Raw genomic sequence first — 22,940 nt, forward strand, 5'->3', positions numbered from 1 at the left:
TTCTTGACCAGCTTAAAGCACATGATTAAAAATCACAACTTTATCAGAGCTCATATGCTTTGTCTGGTTCTATCCCAAAAGCAATGAATGTTTTACCTAACATGATATCAGGCTTTTCACTGTACTTCTTATGCAAAAGCATGTTCTCTATTTATATTTAGGCTTGAAAATACAAAAGAAATTTTGTATATTTTTATAAAACATTATCTTCATTATTGAGTCTGTAACACAACTACCATTTTAAGATACAACTGTTAAGACCAGACTTTAATTTGATTGAAAAAATAATTTTCAAAGCAAAACCTAATGTTTTATGGATCATTAGCAACCTATATGTTGTGGTCAGGACAACATGCAACATGTGATGCTATTTCAAGTTCAAGTTAAATTATCATAATTCTGTGTAGTGTTATGGGAATTACACATGCTAGCTACCATAACAGGGTTCAACACCAGGTTTCCACTGAATCAATAAGCTGAAAGTTGTTTTTATTAATAAGTTGAGTTGTTGAAGCTCGACCTTGGTGCTTTTGATGACAGACTTGAAACAAAGAAATTGCTGGGCAATTATGCTCTTAGCATCTGAGCTGCCTGTCCCATCCTCAAGAGATAGGTTGGACCCATAATAATATTAGGATCTCCTTGGTTTTCTACTGGTTTGATTTGTTGTTGTTGTTGTTGTATTGGTTTTTGGGGCTTTTTTTACTAAGAGGTTGTTAAGTGGTCATCTTATAAGATGCCACATTGTGTTAAGTCTGCTTTGACTGCTCCTGCGGGTAGCAACATGTTTGGCATGTTGAAATCTGCTTGCTGTGGATCATATGCCACAATCTACAGGCTCTGTCTGCTCTAGCTATTACTACTGTTTAAGCTGCTAGCTCCAAGTTCCGACTAACTTTGTCTACAACAGCAGGTAGACTGCAAATTCTTTTAAAGTTCACTTGAGTAAATATGTAGCTGCAGAGCTCCCTCTAGCAGAGTTCAGTTGTTCTCAGACATTTTATCCAGCTTGTCCTCTGAAGTGGTTCTATGACTGCTTTTCTCCCTGTTTTCTTAAAACACATTGCTTCACACACATGTTTTTTTTTGAAGTTAAGTCTAGATATTCTGCAAATATTTTTAAAGTGATGTATACAATGCAGGAACATTATTTTCATTCCAGACAAAAAGGTAAAGAAAAAACACTCTTATCTTGAAAAGATACCTGAAAACGACTTTGAAATACGCAGTCACTTGTACCCTTCTGTGAACACATCAAGTGTGCTTTAAAGAGACAACTATGTTAACACCAAAAAAGACAGATCATTCTTTTTCAGTGTACATAAAATTGGAAATGCTTCTTAATAATTTTGCAATCGATAAATTGGGAAGGTGTCTCAATTTAAGATAACTGAATTCAGTGTTTCTGTGGAAGTTTAGATTTCAAAATATATTTAATTGAATTTTCTCTTTCTACTGAATTGAAAATGCATTTATTTCACTGGGAAACTTGACTGTAACACTCCTTAACTGATGGCATTTCCTTTCTTAAAGGGAGTTTTCTACTTATCTTCATTATACATATTCCCTTCATGATTTGTACTGATTAAAATATACTTTATATGATGCAGCATATTTTCTTACAATCACCATTTGCTTGCTGTTTTACTTATTTTTCTTAACCAAATAAATTACGTAAATACCTAATGAAATATTTTCTTGAAGACATAGAAAAAGATCAAGAAAAAATTAACAGGATAATAAAAGTTATCAAGATGACTTTCAACCAATGTGACCCTGAAGCTTTGAGGAACAGAAACTAAGCAATCTCTTTAATATATGACTGTCTCCACTGAGCTATTAAAACTCACAACTTATATCTGAATCCTCAGTAAAACAAAAGGAGATAATTTTTTTCAATGTCAAGCTCCAAGACATCTAGAACTTTATTATCTACTGCAGATCTATGATGGGCATATGTATTTGTCTAGAAACAATTATTATTCTTAAATTAGAGCAATTTTTTTTCTTAAATTAGCAATTATTATTCTTAAATTAGACAAACTACTGATGGATATTAGGAATATAAACAATGCAACCTACTGACTGATGTTAGGAATTTTGAATTAATAATTTAGAAGTTGGAAGTGAGAATAATTTCTCTAAAGAGAAACTTTACTTTAGAAAAGGACATGCAGAAATTTGGCATATTGTCCAAAATGCCTTAAAATAGTATGCCATTTGCAAAGCTCTGCAGTTTACTAAAGCAGGAGCAAAACTTCAGCTGTCCTCAAGCTGAAGGCTGGTTTGCTAGAGAGTCACCACAGAAACCTTGCAGTGCTCATAACTTATAAAAGGAAAAGGATGTGTCTCACTTTTTTCTTTTTTTCCCTCCATTTTCCCCTCTTTCCTTATATTTTTAATTGTCTCCTCATTCATTTATCACTTTTGCTTGTATTTGTGAATCACACTTCTTATCAGAATAGCCACTTGACTTTGTATAGTGGAAAGTATTTTAAAAAAGAAGAGTAAGCTGGGAAAAATTATGATATATTAAGATGGGCAAGATGACACTCCACTGCCAGCCACATCTGAACTGCAAATTTGTGCTTTGCTTGTTCAACAAATGCAGCTGACCCTCTGTGGACTAAGTACTTAAAAGTTTAGTGCAATATGCTCTGCAGTGCCTAAAAGTAGGGGAAGATTTTGCCCTCTAAGTAATTCCCTTTCCTGAATGAAGCAGTAGTCATTCTCGTAAGCTCTTTCATTTGCCAAAATGGAGAAGAGGAGGAGCAACTTGTTGATTGAGGGCATTTCCACTACTGATAGTGGACAGGCATGCCATAGGTCAGGAGGGACAGTTACAGGCAGAGCTTGTTATTTGGCCAGTTTCCACATAATTGCTTCCAATCAAACGATATCCTTATTTGCTTTTGCTGTGCCTTCATCTCTTGTTCTCTAGATGTCACATTAAAACAGAATATAGATTATATGGTCCTCCTAGCTTGTGAAACTACATATGTTCCTTAAGGCACTCTAACCTTCATGATCTCAAGTCACAAAGGAATCAAAGTGGATCTACCTTTTTATAAATAGCAAGTGGAAAATAGCCAATAACAATGATGCTTTTATATAGATGGTGCAATACAAGCTATAGCTATTGGGGGTAAATGCAGTATAAACAACTATACTTATCTTCCTTCTCAGAACTAAGCTAAATCTGAATGCTCACTTTTCCTCTGAGCAACCAATGGTTTAAAGTTAAATTTAGGATTTTGATTTCAGTGGGAAGAGTTCTACCTGTGTAAGTTTTGGTCTTCACATCCCCCAGCCTGAATTAGTAAGAGGCTTTCTGTGCTGGAACACCTGGTTACAAAGCAGATAGCTATTTAACCAGGCAAGAGAGCCCACTCTTTGAATTCGGCACCTTGCAGTTTTTATTTTAAAGTCTCCATCTCTCTGCCGACATCCAGGTTTCTTCACTGCTTTGCAAAAATTATTTCTTTGGCTCCTTTTTGCTTTTGAAATAGTTTTCTAGAAGAGATGTCTTTATTTCCAAAGATCAAAGGAAGACTTTCTTCTAATACGTGCAGACTGATGAATGAGGGGATAAGCAAAGTACAAAGAAATCCTGCTACATTTAGAATGAAACAGGAGGTGCTGCTTTGGCACCAATGTGCAAATACCAAACACAGGTTTCCTGAAGCAAAAAACAACCCATCAACATTCTCTGATCTGTATTCTGCAAGCATTTACCTTTTCCGGGTAACGGTTATGTGTTAAAGTATATTCTTTTTTTTCTTTTGGCAGCAAAAGCCAGAGAGGCTTTGTTTAGAATATGCCGTTTTCCCTTTCAAGCCCATCTTCTTACTGTATTTATGAAAAATTTGTATAAAAGGTTTGTGCAAAAAATTACACCAGCTTAATTTTCTCTGAAAAACTGTCACACTGACACTGATCTTGTTAAATCAGCCATCCCTAAAAATAAGCTTCTAGACCCTGCTCCTCTCCTTTTCTTCACATCAAAATTAAGGTAAGAAATGGGAGGGGAAACGTGCTTATGATTTTACTTGCTTATGAAATTGCTGAATTTATAGTATCCTGGGTTGATATTGTCTTACCTAGCATAAATATTAAAATAACTGGTTCTGCTATCTAGGACACTGGCTTGGAAGTGAGAGATCATAGAATCATGAATGTAACTTTAAACTCAACTTGTGTAGCTCTCAACAGTACACTAGCTTGTGTCTATGTGCTTTTTACACCAAAAATTAACATGAAAACATGCTTTTGTATCTTTTGGTCATATAAGGCTATGACAGTAGGACCTTTAAAAGTAGGGTTATGTACAACATAAGTGGATTACCAATAAACAATTACTTTGATGTTCTATTTGAAATATTTCTAGGCATAGGAAATTTCACTTATTTCTTATTATCAGAATGACTGCTAGTCTTTTTTGGCAGGATAACCATTCCTTTTGTTTTTTTCAGTGATATAGTATCAATCTCAGGTGTCCTGCGGTAATATTTAGTTTGAATATACAGAAACCTGTTTCCTTCATATTGGACATGAGTTAGGTTTACATGGCTATTTAGACATGGAGGTAAAATCCTTCGTCAAGGTTTTACACTGGAAAAAATATCAGGAGCAATCATGGTTCAGATTTACACCATCTGGTTCAGAAAAAGCATTTATAAGTAATCCCAAAGTTTTCTGACAAATATTTCTGGCATTTTATTGGATAACTGAATTTTTTAGATAGTAATGATAGATAGCACATTTAATATTCAGGGAGCTCTGGAAACAGAAACTGATGTCTCTTCCACTATGGAGATTTTTGAGCTCTCTGTTGACTGACACTTCCTGGTTTTGGCCAGGGACACGATCACCATTGTGTGGCTTGTCCATTTGTTTATTTCTACAGCCTGACCTTGCTTAAAACCACCAATTTTTGCACTTTGATTATTATCTGTCTCACCTAATGGGGAAGAGAGTGAAGCAGAGATTAAGAAATATTAAGCAAAACTTAGAACATCTCATATGATGCCAGTATTTTTTTCCACCTCTGTTCAAGCAAAAGACTCCTAGAGAGTAGCTTGGAAACCCTTTAGCCATGTGTTCTTGGCTTTTTGCCTGTTTAACAGAGGTCTTGCACAACTTGTGTTTTATGTGCTGTCGCCTTCATTTCTCTATATTTTAGCTGGTCTCCTGGTGCCACTGTTTGCCATTGGCCTGCCTTCAAAGTGAGTGCCTGTGGACAGTACTCATACAGTATGTAACATACCGTATACTTTGACAACTCATGTGGTCCTAATGGGTTTCCCAGTTACAGAGGCTAAAAGAGCAAGGCAGCCTGTTCTGCAGGCTACCACACAGCAGTTCTTATGAATAAATCCTTTAGATAGGAGAAAATAAATAATTTCTACAATGTTTGCTTTTTATCTGGTAGCTATAATGAAGTCTTTCTCTTCTGTGGCAAGGGAAAGTGCAAATAGGATATTCACACTGTCATCTAAATGAATAATGACTGGGGGACTAGTTACCTTCATTTCTAAGGTTTTATGACATCTTCAATGCTTGCAGATAGGTGAGAAGCTGAAGGCTGATATCTAGAAATCAGTGATTGTCTTTGTTTAGCTGTCATTGAATGCTTTCTTTAAACCTACACAGAAAGAAATATGTGTTTCAGAAAGCAAGGCTATTTGTGTGCCTCACCTTACAAAACAGCGAGGAAATCACCTTGCTGCATGGACTGCTTCCTTTGATTTACTTACAGCTTAAGATTCCATACAAGTGGAATCCCATGATCTTCTCTGTATTCCCTCTTGTTTTACTTGGTTTCATTCCCTTAATCAGTTTTCAATCACCTCTACATTTGCTTCTCCTGATCCTGGATCCATTCTCCTCCCTGTTGTCTTCTTTTTCTCAGTGTGAGTTAGCAGCACAATAAAGATATGGTTACATAATAACATAATAAATACATAACAAAAATGATAATGCATCTATACTGATAAACTGCAGTTTAACTGTCTGAAACTCTAGAAATTACTCAGTTTTTAAAACATCTCTTGGAGCCTTATTTCATGTCATACCGTATTTGCCTGCAGTGCCTTTTATATTATCATTCCCAGTTCTGTATTCTTCATTCATTTTTCAAGTTTATAGGCTTCTGTGGTATACTAATTCCTTGCCTGAAAAAGTAGGGCATTTGATCTTTCTTTTCAGAAGAGAAAATCCTGTAAAAAGATTATGATGGTAGTACTACTTAGCATCTAAATTGTTTAGGGAAGCAATGGACAGTATTTTTAACTCACTTGAAATGATTGGTCCATTTTTCTGAATAAAACCTGAATAAATTCTGAAACAGACTAGTGAGGTTGGGATAACTGATTAACAGATATAACACATTAGTAGGGTTGGGATAACTGGCTTATCAAATATTTTAAACTTACTACTTTAAACATAGCAGACCTAGCATTCTCTAATAAACTAATGTAGTTGGCAATAATTCTGCTTTTATTATAATGCTCAGTTTTGTACTCAGTCCCAGATGTTTGCAGTTCCTACCAAAAATTTTTACTTATAAGATTTGTATTTCTGCCTGTTTTCTCTACCTCCTTTAAATGTAGGGGGATGTGTGGGCAGAGAGATCACGAAGTCACCTTGTCAAATTTTCTGATTTTGCTTCTGATATGAATTAGAAGTTTTAGGTGCTTTGTGTTTTTTTTGGTTTGGTTTTTTTTTTTTTGTTAATACTAATGCCACAAATGAGATAATTTTCCTACAGGAACCGTTTTCACCATTTTTAGTGATGGATGAAAAATTTCTTTGTTCTTCTAAACTATTCCTACAGTTTGGAAGAGGAGCTAAGTTTCATAATCTTTGTTTTGGGGAAAGACTTGCCTCCACTCTGAAAATTTGTGTCCATTAAGCCCTTTTTAGGGGTATTTTCCATAATTACTTTTTTTCAATAGTTACCATTTCCATATGCTCATATACATTTATAAATTATGCTACAGTTCCGAACTATTTTTATTTTGTAGATGCACTCTAAAAGAGGATTACTGTATTATTTTAAAGTGTAATTGTCAAGAAGAACCATACAATGTTAATCAACAATGTGAATTATTCTCCATAAATAACCTCTGTTATAGCATCTTTTCTATACTCTCTAAAGGCAAAGGTTTGATGATCTCAGAGGTCTTTTTCAACCTAAATGATACTGTGATTCTTAGAAATTAATTTTTTTTTTCTCCAAGAGACGAGTTGCAGGTTTCAAATTTGAAGCCTTGCCCCTTTAAGATGTTCCAAAAAATGGGAACTATTTATTGATCATTCTGAAGTAGCCTGTTTGCCATAATTGATCAGGTGACATATTTGCCTGTTAGATGATTCAGTTAAGGAATCTGAAGAAGCTCCACTTTGAGGGAAAACTTTAGCTTGGAAAGCTGTGTGGAACTCAGGTTCACACAGAGTGCCTGGCTGTCTTTAAAGTGGTTTCAGCTTGAGTAGAGTACTTTACTACCTGCCATTGTACAGCTTTCTGTCAAAATGTAAACAATTGCCAAGCATCTTTTGGGTTTTTTTTAAAGAAATCACTAAAATAAAAGGATATAATAAAAGAGTTATGAAAGACTATTCTAATTAAGTGGTGACTTGGTGAAGCATTCTAAATAAATAGGGTGAATATTGTGTTGACAGCATATTTTTAGCTAATACTATGCCCAAATTGATCAATATGACTTTGAGAAGTAACTCACAAGGCAACAACTTGGGAGTAAATTTTGCTTCAATTGAATTTACTAAATTCAACTGAATCATAAGAAGTAGTGGTGTGGCATAGTGACATTGAGTTGCTATGGGCTTAATTTTGTCCTTTCAAAGTCGATGCGCTTTAAAGAGGAGGTATTAAGCTCACAACAGTTTGACACATATCTTACTCAGCAGGTCGTCTGATTGTACTACTGAGTTCAGATGTAACCGTAAGATTTGCTCTGCAGTAAGAGCTGCAAAAGAAGTTTTTTGTAGCGATCTTAAATACATGCCTTTTAAATAAACCTTCATGTTGAGCTTGTAAATAAAGGTATAGAATTACAGACTAAATGTTCAGAGTTTGTGAGTTAGTCGACAGTGGAAATTCACTGTTCAGTTGAAGAGATAGGGAATACAGCATTTTCTAAAAGGGAAAAAACTTCTTTTCATTCATGCTTAGGTAGAGAAAATTTGCAGCATTGGTTCGCATGTATCTTTTGCATCAGAAGGTATTTTGTTCAATCTTCTTTGAAACAAGTTTATTTAGACTGAGATAACATTTGTAAAGCACCCCAGAAACAGGAAGATGTGAGTTTCTGTTTCTAATCTCAGTGGACATATGATATGTGGCCTTAATGTAGTAAGCACCATTCAAATCAGAATTGATTTCTTCCATCCATCCAGAATATTTTCTTAAGTTGTAAAAATCTGAAACAAATATGCTTAAGGATTTTTTAAAAATCAATAGTATCCTAGTTCAATAGTTACATATAAAGCATATACAAAAATAATTAATAACTATATCCTTGTGAGGAGGATTAAAGGTTTGTGGATTTTTGGTAACAATTACTGGAGGAAATCTTGTATATAATGAAAAGCTCAGGTAATCTTAAAACCCTTTCTTATGCATAAATTTGTATCAGCTTTTACAGTTAAATGATTAAGTAAGTAAGGAGAAAAAACAAACCAATGAAAGTCTCTGACTGATGGTGGTGTTTATATTGCTAGAAGCTGATATTTTGAATTCTATAGAATGATCTGTCAATACTTACCTTAATCCTCAGAAATAAATCACTCCTAACAGATAGTAAATGAAATGAGGGTCCAGGGGAAACAGAGATTTGGCCCTTGCTTTTGAAAGGTAAGACAGAAACTGCAGCACAGATTTAGATAAAACCATGGAGTGAAGGGTGTGAAAGTTGAAGAATCATACTGATATCTTCAAAAGATGGCTTGAGATGTCTATATTGTATTATCAGTGATTGTGAATGATCTTGGCATACTGAAGAAATGGAAAGTCAGCCTGTGGAGGGGACTGGTGGAATCCTTGATTCGACAGTCCTTAAGGGAGTGATGGTACAGTTTCGTAAATTTAACATCAGGGAGAACTAAACAAAAGGAAATTGCCAAATTTATATTGATTTCAACAAAATTGGGTGGATTAATCCCAGTCAGGAAGGACTGACAAGGACATATTCTTTACTTAATTTTCTGTGGATTTTTTTTCTCATATCTGTGAGATGGTCTGAATAATTGTTGTATTTTACAAATTAACACATGCTTTACATTTGTGATTCTGCACAAATCTCATGAAATGCCAGAAGGCTTCGACCTTTCAGATGGGTGATTCCGTTTTAAGAATTTAGTGGAGCAGACAATTTTTCTTTGCATTTCCTTTTGTATCAAGTTTGAAGATACTTCTTCAAAGATACTTCTTCAAGATACTTCTTCTTCCAATTTTACAAATGCATAGTTTATAACACGTCCTGTACCACACCTTTGGTAAAGTAAAAACTATTTTGCAGAGTTGGAATGGCTTTGTGACTAAGAAAATAGAGTTTTGTAGAGTACACACGGATACAATATTATTCTCTCTGCAAACTTACTGTGGTATGAAATAATTGTTTTGTTCCCTTAATTCTAATTCTCTTTGAGACATGCTTCCCTGCACTAGTCTCACAGTGACTACAGTTAGCATGTGGTGGGCTACGATATCATCTACCAGCATTAACCTATGACCAGACTCTCTGTTAAAACTAATGAACACCAGTAGGGGCTCTATTTTATAGTGCACTTTCCCCAAATGTAAACATAAAGAACTTCCCCCTATATTTTTACTTTAACTATTGAAACGATAAAAACAAAACATAAAATGAACTAAAGAAATCTGTTGCAGCTCCATGTTGATTTTAGCTTGCCCTGTATTCATATGTGGAGAATTATTGGAAATGTACTTTTTTCTTTGGCTGGTGATGAAGTCAAACACATGAAATCTTTCTCAACTGGCATTTTTTAAAACGTCTTTATCATTTGCAGTTTGTGTTGAAAAGGCCAAATTCTCCTTACCTGATTGTCAAAACCAGCGTTTTGTGTCTTTTTAGTAAGATTATACATGTGAACAAGAGAAACAGAATCTTGTCCAAAGGGATCAACAACTTTAGCAGATTGGAAACAGTCACAGCAATTCACAGTTTTAAAGTAAGCACATTCACATGCCATATCTTTTTTACCTTATTCCCCCTTGTTATCTCAGAGCAAAGGTCCTCTCTGTGCATTTTTGCATCTTGCCTGTACATTCTGATTTGTTGTAACAAAAATAAAATTTGTTAACAGAATTTGTTTCTAATACTTTCACAGAAGCTTATAAACCGCATTTTGCAGCATTTCCTGATAATTCCTCCAGTTGTAAGGATAGTTGTGGCTATGAAAAGGCTGCAGGATTTGGCCTATTAACTAATTCCACTGTAAATTAGTACATATGTTTTATTTATTTGGAAAACAAAGCTTCCATTGAAATGCATTTTAAGGTCACCTAATTATCAGGCAAATACCAGTTTGCAGCCCTGAAAAGCTCCCCTCTTCCTAATCAATTCATCTTGTTTTCGCTGAGTCCCTCTGATTTTGCTCAGTGTTAGTTGGCTCAAATGCAAAAAAAAAAAAAAAAAAAAAAAAAAGAAGAAAAAGACAAAAAGACCAGCGTATGATAACCTTTTTCCCCTATAAAATGAAACAACTAATAAAAAAATACTATTTGGAGCCAGCTGAGAATACCTATCCATGCAGCATACGTTTCAAGCAGCTATCGAGCAGAGCAGAGACCAAAAGCCAGCTGCATTTGGCTTCTGTAGAGTCTAAACGTGTTTTTTATTTGGAGCTGTAACACGTGATTTTTGTTTGTTTGTATGTTTTGCTTTTCATTTTACACAACTAACTTCTAGAAAGAATTCTTGCAACTTCTTTGCTTCCCCTTAACGGCACAGATGGCTTTCCTCGTCGCACTGGATTGCTCTGCCTTCCCCTAAGGCACAACAATCACCTTTGACATTAAGAACAGTAGGTAAAGCAGCAGAAGTTATGACAAAATCCGACTTTTAGAGGGACGTGTTTACCTGTTGCTTTTGCAGTTCATGCTGATGCTAGATGTGCAGCTAAAGCTTTTTGCTCAGCTCCTCATTTACTCGTTCCTCTGCTGACAAGGGCCGGGGTGGAAAGTGATGGGTTTCCATGGAGAGCTGCGTGGCGGGGGCAAAAGGAGTTTAGAATCAAATTACACAAAACTAGGCAAAAGCAGTCAGTGTCTGCTGCTCCCTGAATTTAGGCAAAGGCTCCCCTGAGCGCCTTGCTGGCAACGGGGATGAGGCGAACCCTTCCCGCAGCCGGGGCGCACCGGTGCGCGCCCCTCGCAGACGGGAGGGGCGGCAGGCTGCGGAGCGCCGTCTCCGGCACCGCGGCCGGGGCTCGGCTGCCCGCGGACCCGCCCGGGCGCCTGCCCGCGGCCCGGCGGCGGGGTTGCGGCGGGGCGAGGGAAGGGGGGCCGCGGCGGGTGCCCGCCCGGGCGGGGCGGGGCGGGGCCGGACGGGACGGGGCCCGGCGCGTCCCGCCCCGTGGGGGCGAGCGGCGGGCGGGGGCAGCGCGGTCGCTGCCGCCGGGGCGCAGCTGCCCGCCCGCCGCTGGGCGCTGTGTGCGCGCACGGGCCGCGCTCCTGCCTGCCCGCGCCCACCCACACGCAGACGCGCACACACACGGACACGCACACGCAGACGGACAGACGGACAGAGACACGCGCACACACGCACACACACGCGCGCCCGGCCGCCGTTCCCTGCGCATCCCGCGCCGCCGGTGCTGCCTGCCCGCCCCGCCGGGACGCGCTGCTCGCGCTCTCCCGAGTTTCTCCGCGGGCGCCCAGGTGGCTGCGCCCCACGGCACTCCCCGCTCGGCCCGGCACGACTCGGCACGGCCCTGCGTGTCTTGCCAGCCGGCGTCCCGCGGGCGCGGAGCCGATGGCGCCGGGAGGAAGGATGCGCCTGAGCCGCGTCTGCTGCGTGTTCTACCAGCTGTGCGTGCTGTCAAGCGGGCTCGGCGCAGGTAAGTGCGCGCCTTTCGCGGGACGGGCCGAGCCCGGGGCGGCCTCCGCGCCCCGCGGCTGCCGGTGGCGGTACCTGGCCATTGTTAACCGCGCCCGCCCCCCGTAAGCGATGGGTGATCAGATAATGTGCGCCTTGGCTGTGAGAGTGCACTGCGCAGCGCTGCTCTGTACGAGACCTGATTTCCACAAGCAGCCCTCTCATCTCTCCTGGCTGTGCTGTTCCTAGAGTGTGCGATTAATGTGTAAATAAAACTGTTTCCTGTCTCAGGCTAGTGTAGGTTGTGTGTACTCAGATCTTTGTAAACATAATGCTGGCATGCTGGACTTTGGTTGTATTGTGATGTAGAGTGTTTGGGATATGCAAGTATCAGTAGTAAGTTATTCTCATTCAGTTTCATTATAAGAATGATCATCATACAGCATGTGCATGCAACTGCTACTTTTATGTGCAGCCATGGTGTGTGTGTATGTGTGTATTTGGCCAAAATTTGGGAGGCATAATGGGTCTTGCACAGCATGCTGAGAAGAAGGTTGAAATTTTCAAATTTGTTCAGGTTTTCCCAAGCAATTTTATTTTAGCTATATGAAACAGTTGTTGCTTTGTCTAAATGATGAAGGGTTTATGCAACTTTCCTTGCATGGAGGTGGTGATCAAAAGGAAAGACATCCCCAGCTACTGGTACAAACACAGCTTCTGCCCAGCTTGAGGTCCAGCTTTCTCTATGTTCTGCAGAGCCTTGTGTGTTCCAGACGCATCAACAGAACAGACCCATCCAACAGCTGGCCCCCCTGCTCTGCATAAGGACAAGATGAAAGGAGCAAATGAATCCCACTATGTTTTATCTGGCATGCTTGTTGGTCTTGGAATCAGAAGGACCATCTTGTGGTGGGCAAAGGGGAAGGTTTTTAGCAGGCACTGGATGCTGTTCAGTGCTTCACTCATTTAAAGCATCTGCTGCATTTCTCACAGGTCTCCATGCTTCAGAAGAGACTGAGGAGTGGGAGATCGTCTTCCCTGCACTGTGGAGCCCGGGCCAGCAGGAGCCAACGGGTGGCAGTGGTGGTGGTGGGGGTTGCAACGTTGATCCCGGTAGTGGGAACCGAAGCAGCACTTTCAGTGGCCCAGCCACACCCAGCCCAGCAGCTGGCAGCTCCCGAGAGGTGCGTTCAGTCTCCTCCTCGGTGGATGGGCAGGCACAGGCTGTAGGGGAGGCAGCAGAGGAAGAGGACACTGAGGATGAGTATGAGTCTCAGGAGTTTTACCACTGGTCCCCCCTGCCCCAGGGGTCTGGTGCTGCCTCTCAGTTGCCACCACCACCATCCCCCCCACCACCACCTTCATCAGAGGATGGAGATGAAGTGCTGCTGAGGATCCCAGCTTTTGCTCGGGAACTATACCTACTGCTCAAGAGGGACAGCCGCTTCCTGGCTCCTGGCTTTGCTGTGGAAGAGCGGCTTGGGGGTGAGGGCAAAACTCCACCCAGTGCCACACAGTTGCAACCTGAGAGAGCTTGTTACTACAGTGGTGCTGTCCTCCGCTACCCGGGCTCCTTCGCCTCCTTCAGTACCTGTGGTGGACTGGTAAGATGACCTTGCATGCACCTAGGCCTGCATCCAAGTCCCTGCTTCATCTATTTCTTTTCATTCCCATTCCTTTCCTAAGGTCTTCTTTCTTTCTTGGTAGCATCTTGGGTCCTACCTCTGTACCTAACTTAATTTTTTAACAGTTTTCCTATTCATACACTTCTCATAACATTTCTCAATTCCTAATTCTGCCTTTAGCCTGTACAATGGTGATATTATTTATCCTGTTTCCAGATAGGTACCTTTCTGGTTCTGGATTTCCATTTCTTAAACTTTTCTCATCTCCATGTGTAATTTTATCTTGCCTTCAATGAGTTCTGTAATTAGATACCTCCATGCTCTGTCTCCTTTATTTTCTCTGTCTCATCATCTCTCCTGTAGTCCATCTGTAATCTATTTGTTCTTCATTCTCATCCTGTATTCTAAAGTTATTTCCCTCATTTGAATTATCTTCCTTCTGCAGTTCAGTTTTCAAACTGTTCTGTCTTTTTTATTTCTAGCAGTATTTTACCAATGTCTCCTTTCTCCTTTTCATTACTCCTTTACTTTCACCTCTTTGGCCTTTTTTCTCTACCTCACAGCTTCTCACATGTGGTACCTGTAGTTACTTGAATTTGGGACTTCTGTCCTTTTAACTCCTCCACAGAAGAATGCAATGAGTAAGTTCTCAGCAGAAACCTTAATATGGTCAGACCTTTTCAATTGTTATTACTTCTGTGGCATATTCGCTTATGTAAAACAAGCTCCCCCCTGCTATTATTTCTATTGCATCAATCATGAGTTTTGCTAGATAGAGAGCAGAATTGGGTGCACTGACCACAGCAGTGATGATCCAAAGAGCAGTCATCCTAAGGTACTTGCAGGTGGGTGGAAAGTGTAGAAAGAAAAAAAAGTTTACCTGTGATGGTACAGAATGCTGGCAGGACCTTAAAAAACCCCAATTATTGCTACTATTATTTTGGGGCTACTATCATTTGGGGCCTTTATGTAGCATAATAAATGCACATTCTTGGAGCACTTAAAAGAATTTAGAATAGAAAGAGTAGTGGTGCTGGAGAGGGTTAATATCCTCTCTAATTCTGGGATTTGGGTGTAGATCACCATAACTGCATGATAGATTTTTCCTTGTATTTCTTTCTGAATTTGAACATCTGACTTGCTCCATTGCTGATTCATGAAGATATGCCTTTTTATTTGTATGGCCATGAAGAGAAACCAGGTAAAATATGGAAATTTTGACTGCTTATTCATTTGCCTATTTGAACTTATTAAAAAACCAACACAAACTGAAAATGGTGGATTGACACCAAATAAAATATTTGCCTGCACTCCTGCAAAGTGAACCTGCCAAGTTTCACACAACTCTAAGTGGTTGGCATCTAATTATTGATATTTTGTCAGATTTTCCGAAGCAAAGTAGTAGAATTAATTGTGGAGAAAAATATTGAAAGTCAATTGATGGTGGTTTGAAAACAATTGGGTAAAAGAGTTTTGTGTTCATGAAAAGCATTTGACTTCTATGCTCCTTCTTATTTTGAGAATTTTGCTTCCTTCTACATTGTGTTTGGGTAAAATTAGGTTAGAAAATCTTTGTAAAGAAATTGGTAGAAATAATTATCACCTTTTTATTGTGTCTATTCAAAAGCCATGTACATCATTGCATGTCTGTAACACCTCTGATTTATTATATAAATTGATTCACTTTTTGGATAGATCCCTGTTTGTAGAGAGCCCTATTAGTAATTATTGATACTATTAGACTTTACTAGGAGCACCAGCTTACTCCAAAGCCTTTGGCCATCTAAGTGTGCATGTGCCCAAATCATGCTCTCCATCTAGAAAACTGCAGCTGAAACATAAAGTGTTCTGTGTATCTCAAATAAAATTGTCAACTGTTGCTGATGTTGACTGGTGTTGTCATGACCCTCAACTGCACTGTCCTGTTTGTGGTGAAATAGTTAAGCAGCTGTTCTTCCTGAGAGTGTTGCTGTGTCAGGCTTAGTTAAAAAAAAATTGCACAGTGCTATTATGTCAAAGTTGTCATAACAAATCCTAAGCTATTTGTCATTCTTTATTCAGTCATTGCTTGGGCTCTATTACATATGTAAGTTGCTGAGTTTCCAAGAGTATTGAAAAAACATCCTAACATGCGTTGGATATTCCACCATGTTTCATCTAGGCCTGAACCTGCAAATAGAGCCAAGCTGTATTTCAAACTACATTTTCTTTTTTTAACATGTAAAATAACATTGAAACTTGTCCCCAAAAATATTTTATTTTAGTTACTAGAATTAAAATTTATTTTTTCATTTTAAATATAAAGACATTTCAGAGAAAATACGAGTGTCTTAGATGCACTCTCATTTCAAAGCCTTGCAGACCTTGGGTTAGGTTTAGTAAGCTGCATACACTTTGGAAAGTCAAATGTGGGCTGATATGCAGCTTAGATTATACCATTCTGCTCTTCAGAAATAGCCTTTCAGTGAGTCTTTTTACTGACCAAAAAAATTAGCTGTAGTCTGACAGACAACAGTGATTATTCTGTGCAGGAAAAAGGGTGGAGGAGTGTAGTGGTTTGGCCATCATATGCAGGGAAAGGTCATACCTGACAGTACAGATGTGTGGCTATTGCTGTAGGTCTAGTTTTGTCAAAAGATACCGCATCTTCAATAAATTAAAGAGAGGCCTTAGGTCAAATTATTGTACCATCCACATAGGATACTGGTATCAGTTCAGTTTCTCAAGGCACATTGACCTCATGTGCCAGTGATATTCAGGAAATAGGGGGGGAAAAAGGTCTGTGTAGTAATCCACTTATGTACATAGAAAGAAGAATATTGCTGCAGATGTTAAAGACCTTACCCTCTGAAGCTGAAATTTAGATACTTTTTGAATATTTCACTGGTTGCATTTGTGTAAAGCATCTCACATAAAGGACAGCATTAAAGCTTCCCTATATTATTTCACAGTTCTTGAGAGCTTCAATAGTGTTTGTTTTTTGTTTTTTTTTTTAAGCTGCTTATCAAGAACCAGTATGGAGAGGTAATATTAATGGGGCTCCTAATGCCTTATGAAAGTCATGCCAAAATACAAGTGAGAAATGAACGCTGTGCTCATGGATAATTACTAACCAAATTCTGACTGCAAGCATTCAGAAGTGTCTTCATTAAGCTGCTTAATCTTAACAAACAAAACTTAACTAAGTGGTTATTTTGTAATGAATCTAAAGGTTGGAGATATGCATGGTCTATCTAGAAACTTCATCATGGTGACCTGAGCAGTCTCAGAGCTCACATGACCAGTGGTGACAGTCCTCTCCAACTCCTTGGTAAAACACTTGTGGAGGCTTACATCTCTTTGAAGCTCAGTGAGATTTACTCTGAGTACATTTTGGGATTCTGCACTGGTGCTGTGGGAAGATGATTAAGGAGAGGTTTCCAAGGATTCTCCCATCTGCATGATGACTGCCCACTTCTTGTTCATGGCTAGCCAAATACCAGGATGTAAACAGTCCTGCTGATGCCACCGAGACTGTTCTCTGTAAGTGATGAATTGAAGAGCTGGACCATTAATTATTTAAATGGTTGTTTCTTCTGTTTGCTTGTATAGCATGCTGTAGGAGAAATTTACTGTGGACTTAGAATTAAGAAATCAGACTGCTGGTCCTGTATCTACTTCTAGAATGAAAGTTGAAGTAGTCTCACTGCTTTTACCACAGAGTTCTGTAAATGTGGCATATATGTGCTTTATCCCCTACTCATTTCATTTCAAAAAGAGAGGTATGACTACAGTTTTTTCTCGGTAATTAATTCCTTCAGTAGTACTCTATGGCTGTGTACTGACAGGCAGGGATTTCCCCAACATTTCTTCTTCTTTTCACTGAAGCAGTCTGCAATAAATAGAGAACAGCTATTTCTGTTTGGGCCGAGAAAGGATCTGAATGGCTTTTTTATTTCTAAAGTAATGGAGCATGTTTAGACTTCCAGGAAGGGCAAACAGGAGCAAATGTAGACACAGGGAATGGACAGAACAATGCAGCTCCTTGCTGCTGTGCTGTTCATCTCAGCTTCTTGCAAGCTGTCTAAGAACATCTCTGGAGCTCCACCTAAGAAGACAACATTGACATTTGGGTTAGTTTACTGGAGAGAAGTTTTGAAGTTCATCTGACTTTCACTGGATCATAAGAAAGTGAATCAAGCAACAGCATATTTATAGTTCGGATGAATCTGTGTAAAATACAGTTTGCTATTAAAAGTAATGTGCATTCTCACAGTGACTTGAGTTGGAACATATCTCAAGTCTTAGCATATCTCCAGTCCAGGGAAGAGCTTTCTACAGAAGTGTGTGGTGCTTTTATTAGGCCTCACTGCCTCATTGCCAGTGACAAGCAGGTTTTAAAACGATATAGACAAGTACTTCACTTAAATAGCCCTATCCAAAGCAATGCTGCCAGGATCATCAAAAGAATGGATGACAATTGTTCTGTGCCATGCAGAAATGTGCCAAGTATCATTGGAGGGCAGCATTTCAATGAATATTTCTAGTTGTAATGTCCTACTTTTACAATAAAACAAGTAAATAAGGATGTGAAAAATGTATGTGCCTTTTACTGGCCAATGGAAGGGTTGTATAGCACTTCAGTAAGATTTGAAAAAAACCTGAAGCAGCTCTACAGGAAATGCATATCTTTTTCTGCTTCTGATACAAAGTTTGTGAAGATTAGTTTTGAAGGTTAGTGTTATTAACTACTAGTAATTGAATGGCAAATGATGCATTAAAAATATTTAGACTTCTTAGGATATTCTAATTTCACATGTCCCTTACATTCAGGACACTAGAGCTTCCAAAAAACTGGAATTATTATTTTGTACCTCTCCATTGAAGACAGTCTGACTTTGAAGCTTGTCTCAGAACAAGCACAATGAAATTGGAATGAATAATAATAATAAAATCTATTAAGAAGTTTATGTTTTCCTACAATTCTGCACACAATCACTTTTGGGGATAGCATTCAGCCTAAGAAAAAGCTGAATGTGTGTTTTGACATCTTCCTTCCTAGACAGGGATTTTAACCCTAGTGTTTCGACATTTTTATATGGGAAAAGTCCCCATGAATAAATTGTTACACTTCCTTGTGATTCCTGTAATGAGAGTAGTGCCTGACATGGCAAGTATACTTGAATTTTTGGACAGGTCAAAAAGTTTTGGAAAGCTATCCTGAACTTCTCTTCCTTTTGGTTGCACAGCTTTCAGTGGCAGTGCAATATTTAACCTGCTGGAAAGTTCCTTTCCTGGCATGGGATCTGATGCGTTGAGGATGAATAGGCTGTTTGCCTGTAGTGTGAGTAATGAGTCTGTTTGCTGTGTGGTGGACATGCAAGCTAAAATCTTGCTTTCGTGAGTATCTCTGCTTTTGTCTGCCTCTGTGAGCAGGTGGTCAGAACGACTCATACATTTGGTCTTCATGCATTGCCCTGGGAAGCTGTGCTATTACAGGATGTGAGCTCTCCCTGTAATGATCTGAGACTTAAATAGATTTCTTGCTTCGATCAGGCTGGAATGCAACTACCCCATTACACATCCTGAATCATACAGTACCCACATGCAAGCTGAAATGGGTTAAATACCCAGCCTTTTGTCAACCAAATGTAGTGCCCCTTCCTCCCCACCTCAGTGACCCTTGCAGTTACACATCCGTATTGAGTAACTTCCACACCAGATGCTTTCCAAAAGAAATTTGAGACAATTACAGCTTCTTTTATGCTGGTGGTAAGCATTAGAAAACAGAGATCACCAACAATTTTTCATAAAAGGGTAAAGAAAAGAGAATGTTAGCAGTCTTTTTGGTCCATATGATACATACATGCTAGATTTTGACATTGCAGAAGGAGGATTATAAAATTCAATAGGATTATACTTACAGGCTGCCAGGATGAAATTAAGCACAAACTCTCTCCTATTCACCCAGCTTCCTGGGATCGTTAAACGAAGGGAGAACAAATAGAAGTAGTCTGCCTACTGTTTCATTGTGAGTTTGTTAGAGAAAGGAAACTTTACAGAGAAGGACAGAAATAAATATGTGAATGAGAGTACTCAATGAGTATCCCATACTGACAATTCACAGCTTCAACAAGATCTGCTTTGTTGACTTTAAAATATGCCTTATTTGTGTTTTAAACACGCTTAAATGGGCAATATAAAATTTGTGATCACTATAAATTGGTGAGCAAGGTAGGACATGAATGGTAATGTTAGAACTGAAAGCAGCTTTGCTCTGTTGTGAAAGGGTTTTAAGTCTTTTTTCCCTCAGAACAAAAAAAAAAACAAAACCCCAAAACAAACATCCCCGGGAAGATAAAGTGTTGGACAAGAAATTAATGCTTTCTACCTCCGCATAAGGTTGGAGAACCAATGAGATGCGGCAGTGCTCCTGGATGAATGAAGTCTTTCAGTGTCGGTGTTGAAACTCATCTGGCTTTTTCCTCCTGGATTTACATGACAGTGGAAGGTGTGAAAAACGAGGGCAGCCAGCCCTGTAGGAAGTCTGGTTGCCAACAGGACAAAACAAGTTGTTTACTTGAGGTTACTTCGGCATGGTTAGGCAGAGGCACGTTTGCCTCCAGCTAAAGTTTAGCTGCTGTGTTTGTAATCTCTCTATTTAAATCTCTTTATTAAAATATCACCTGGAAAATCTAATGAAGCAGAGCTCAGCTCACAGTAGAGAAGCCTAAGAAAAGTAAGATGGAGTAGGTGATTGTGGCCAGCTGAAATAACTAGCATATATGTACAAGAAATCATAATTAACAAACTTGCTGAACAGGAAGTTAATTACAAACAAAACTATTAGATCTGGGTTGTGGGGGGGAGGGTTGTCTCTTTCTTTCTTTTCTTTCTTTCTTTCTTTCTTTCTTTCTTTCTTTCTTTCTTTCTTTCTTTCTTTCTTTCTTTCTTTCTTTCTTTCTTTCTTTCTTTCTTTCTTTCTTTCTTTCTTTCTTTCTTTCTTTCTTTCTTTCTTTCTTTCTTTCTTTCTTTTCTTTCTTTCTTTCCTTCCCTCCCTCTTCCCTTCCCTTCCCTTCCCTTCCCTTCCCTTCCCTTCCCTTCCCTTCCCTTCCCTTCCCTTCCCTTCCCTTCCCTTCCCTTCCCTTCCCTTCCCTTCCCTTCCCTTCCCTTCCCTTCCCTTCCCTTCCCTTCCCTTCCCTTCCCTTCCCTTCCCTTCCCTTCCCTTCCCTTCCCTTCCCTTCCCTTCCCTTCCCTTCCCTTCCCTTCCCTTCCCTTCCCTTCCCTTCCCTTCCCTTCCCTTCCCTTCCCTTCCCTTCCCTTCCCTTCCCTTCCCTTCCCTTCTTTCTTAGTACTGGAGATGGTATCCCTTTAAAATTTTATTACTCTCATTAAGTGCCATAAACCAACAAAGATCTGCGTAAAGATAAAGAATAAGCCCTCTTTGTTTCTGTTTTTCCTCCTGGGTTCTGCTGCTGCAGTCTGTTGCTATTCTTCTTTATCTTTCTGGATGAAACATTTTTTGGTTAGATTTTTATTTTGTGTATCTGAGACCTCATCCTAATTCATAAGAAAGATAAGCCTTCTAAACATACAAACAGTATTGTTAATGTAAAGCTGAAAGATTTTGAAAATCAGGTTTGACTTAGGCCAGGACTACCTTTGAACTGTAACAATCTCTGTTTCCTTTAATATTAAACACTGTCACATGGTATGTGAGATTTTGGGCCACCATGCCTCACACCATGTGGTAATGATTCCTTTCTTCAAAGAGCTTCATCCCACAATGATGCAGGTGCTCTATCCTTAGACAGGTTTGATTTGTGATTCCAATCCTGCTTATAAAAGCCTGCAATCTTCCTAAAGGGCCTGGTTTGAGTACAAGTACTTCCTTTGCAATATATTTCTGAGTGATAATTAGAAATTAGAAATACTCTGTCTCCAGAGTGGCTTCATTTAAGGAAAAAAAAAGAGATTGCTGTGCATCACCTGGGATCTCTGCCTATTGTCATGAATGTATAAAATTATCAAGGTTACTTTTCAAGATAGAGAAGTGAGATGGTAAATCAGAAAATCTGGGTAGTTCCATTAATTAAGTTAGTAAATTAGTGACATTTTGGCCTCCTTATTTGATGTTAACTGCTTTAAAAAGAAAAGGCAGAGCACTTCCAGCTACAAATGGTAACGTTAGTGAAATGAACATTTTTTTAAGAACATGTATCTCTGGCTTATATATCTCATGTATCTGCCAATTGTTTCTTCGCTAGCAAATGAACCAGGATTTTTAAAAGAACCAAATGTTTTCCATGTTGCAACTCTTGTAATATTATGTTAAAAGACTGTTCTTTGTCTTTCTTTTCAAAATGTTTTCTTGTGGGAGTGGAGATTATTTTGGTTGTTAATGTTGGATGTGACATGGGAAAAAAAGCAGCATCCATGATCTCCATGCGAAATAAGATAAAAATAGGCGGAGCTGGGAAATAGGGGAAAAAACCCAAGGGAAAGCATTAGGTGTTTGAGCTGTAAGATTGATGGAAGGTGGGAATATTCAGGAGGAGTCTGTGAAAACCAATGCTCATGTAGAGGTAGTATTCAAATGATGAACATACCTCTTTGCTATGTGATGAGGAGAAGTACCTCAATAGAAGGGAGTGTCCAGAGTGATTTGGATTTGTGGGAGAATGAGGTGTTTGCAGACGTTTTTCTGTGGTGTGTGTGTCTTTCTTGGTTTACTCAGATCTCTCAGGTGAATTCAGGGATATAGCAGGAGGGCTGGTTGGTTTCTCCTTGCAGAGGAGTTGTGGAAATAGTGTGAAATATACTAAGCATGAGCATCTGTCTTGTGTTGCAGATCCACACAGTAGTTGGTCAAATTTTTATAAACCAATAGTGCAAAACATCTATATTAGTTTTAAGATCAGATGTGCATCTGCAGTGCATTAGCAGCTCAGTTAACCTTTTGTTGTTAACATGTGATTGCCTGGACAATCTGGTCTTCTTGTTAGTTTTGTTTTTTTATTGCTTCTAATATGCTGTCATAAATGAGCAATAAGTATTATTTGGAAGTGAAAGAATGAAGAATATTTCTACTGTTAATTTTAGAACAGTTGAATTAGAATGAGAAATCAGTCTCCTAACATTAGCTGCTAATAATACATACATCTGCATGTAAGTGAATAGAAGTAAAATTTTTTTGGAAGCCTGTGATGTTGAATGTTTTTCTTAGGTCTACCAGTACTTCAGTCAGAATTATTTT

The 22,940-nt window shown here is 39.0% G+C and overlaps 2 protein-coding genes across 2 annotated transcripts in view; one reads left to right on the forward strand and one right to left on the reverse strand.

Annotated features, from left to right (window-relative positions):
- Positions 1–11,328: 11,328 nt before the first annotated feature.
- LOC131096221 (translation initiation factor IF-2) lies at positions 11,329–11,844 on the reverse strand. Its single transcript, XM_058044537.1, has one exon. The coding sequence runs from the start codon at positions 11,842–11,844 to the stop codon at positions 11,329–11,331; it is 516 nt and encodes a 171-aa protein (XP_057900520.1).
- A 138-nt stretch (positions 11,845–11,982) lies between these two features.
- The window catches only part of ADAMTS19 (ADAM metallopeptidase with thrombospondin type 1 motif 19), a 130,176-nt gene continuing 119,218 nt past the window's right edge, over positions 11,983–22,940 (forward strand). Inside the window, exons 1-2 of the mRNA XM_058043872.1 lie at positions 11,983–12,102; positions 13,074–13,684. Coding sequence (XP_057899855.1) covers positions 12,018–12,102; positions 13,074–13,684 — 696 coding nt within the window. The 5' untranslated portion in view covers positions 11,983–12,017. The remainder of the gene's footprint in view (positions 12,103–13,073; positions 13,685–22,940) is intronic.

The sequence above is a fragment of the Melospiza georgiana genome, chromosome Z, assembly GCF_028018845.1.
Source record: "Melospiza georgiana isolate bMelGeo1 chromosome Z, bMelGeo1.pri, whole genome shotgun sequence".
Classification (NCBI taxonomy): Eukaryota; Metazoa; Chordata; class Aves; order Passeriformes; family Passerellidae; genus Melospiza; species Melospiza georgiana.

Bases quoted from the DNA above. Each gene is read 5' to 3' on its own strand.
- LOC131096221 (XM_058044537.1), bottom strand. From the start codon at position 11,844: ATGCGCAGGGAACGGCGGCCGGGCGCGCGTGTGTGTGCGTGTGTGCGC.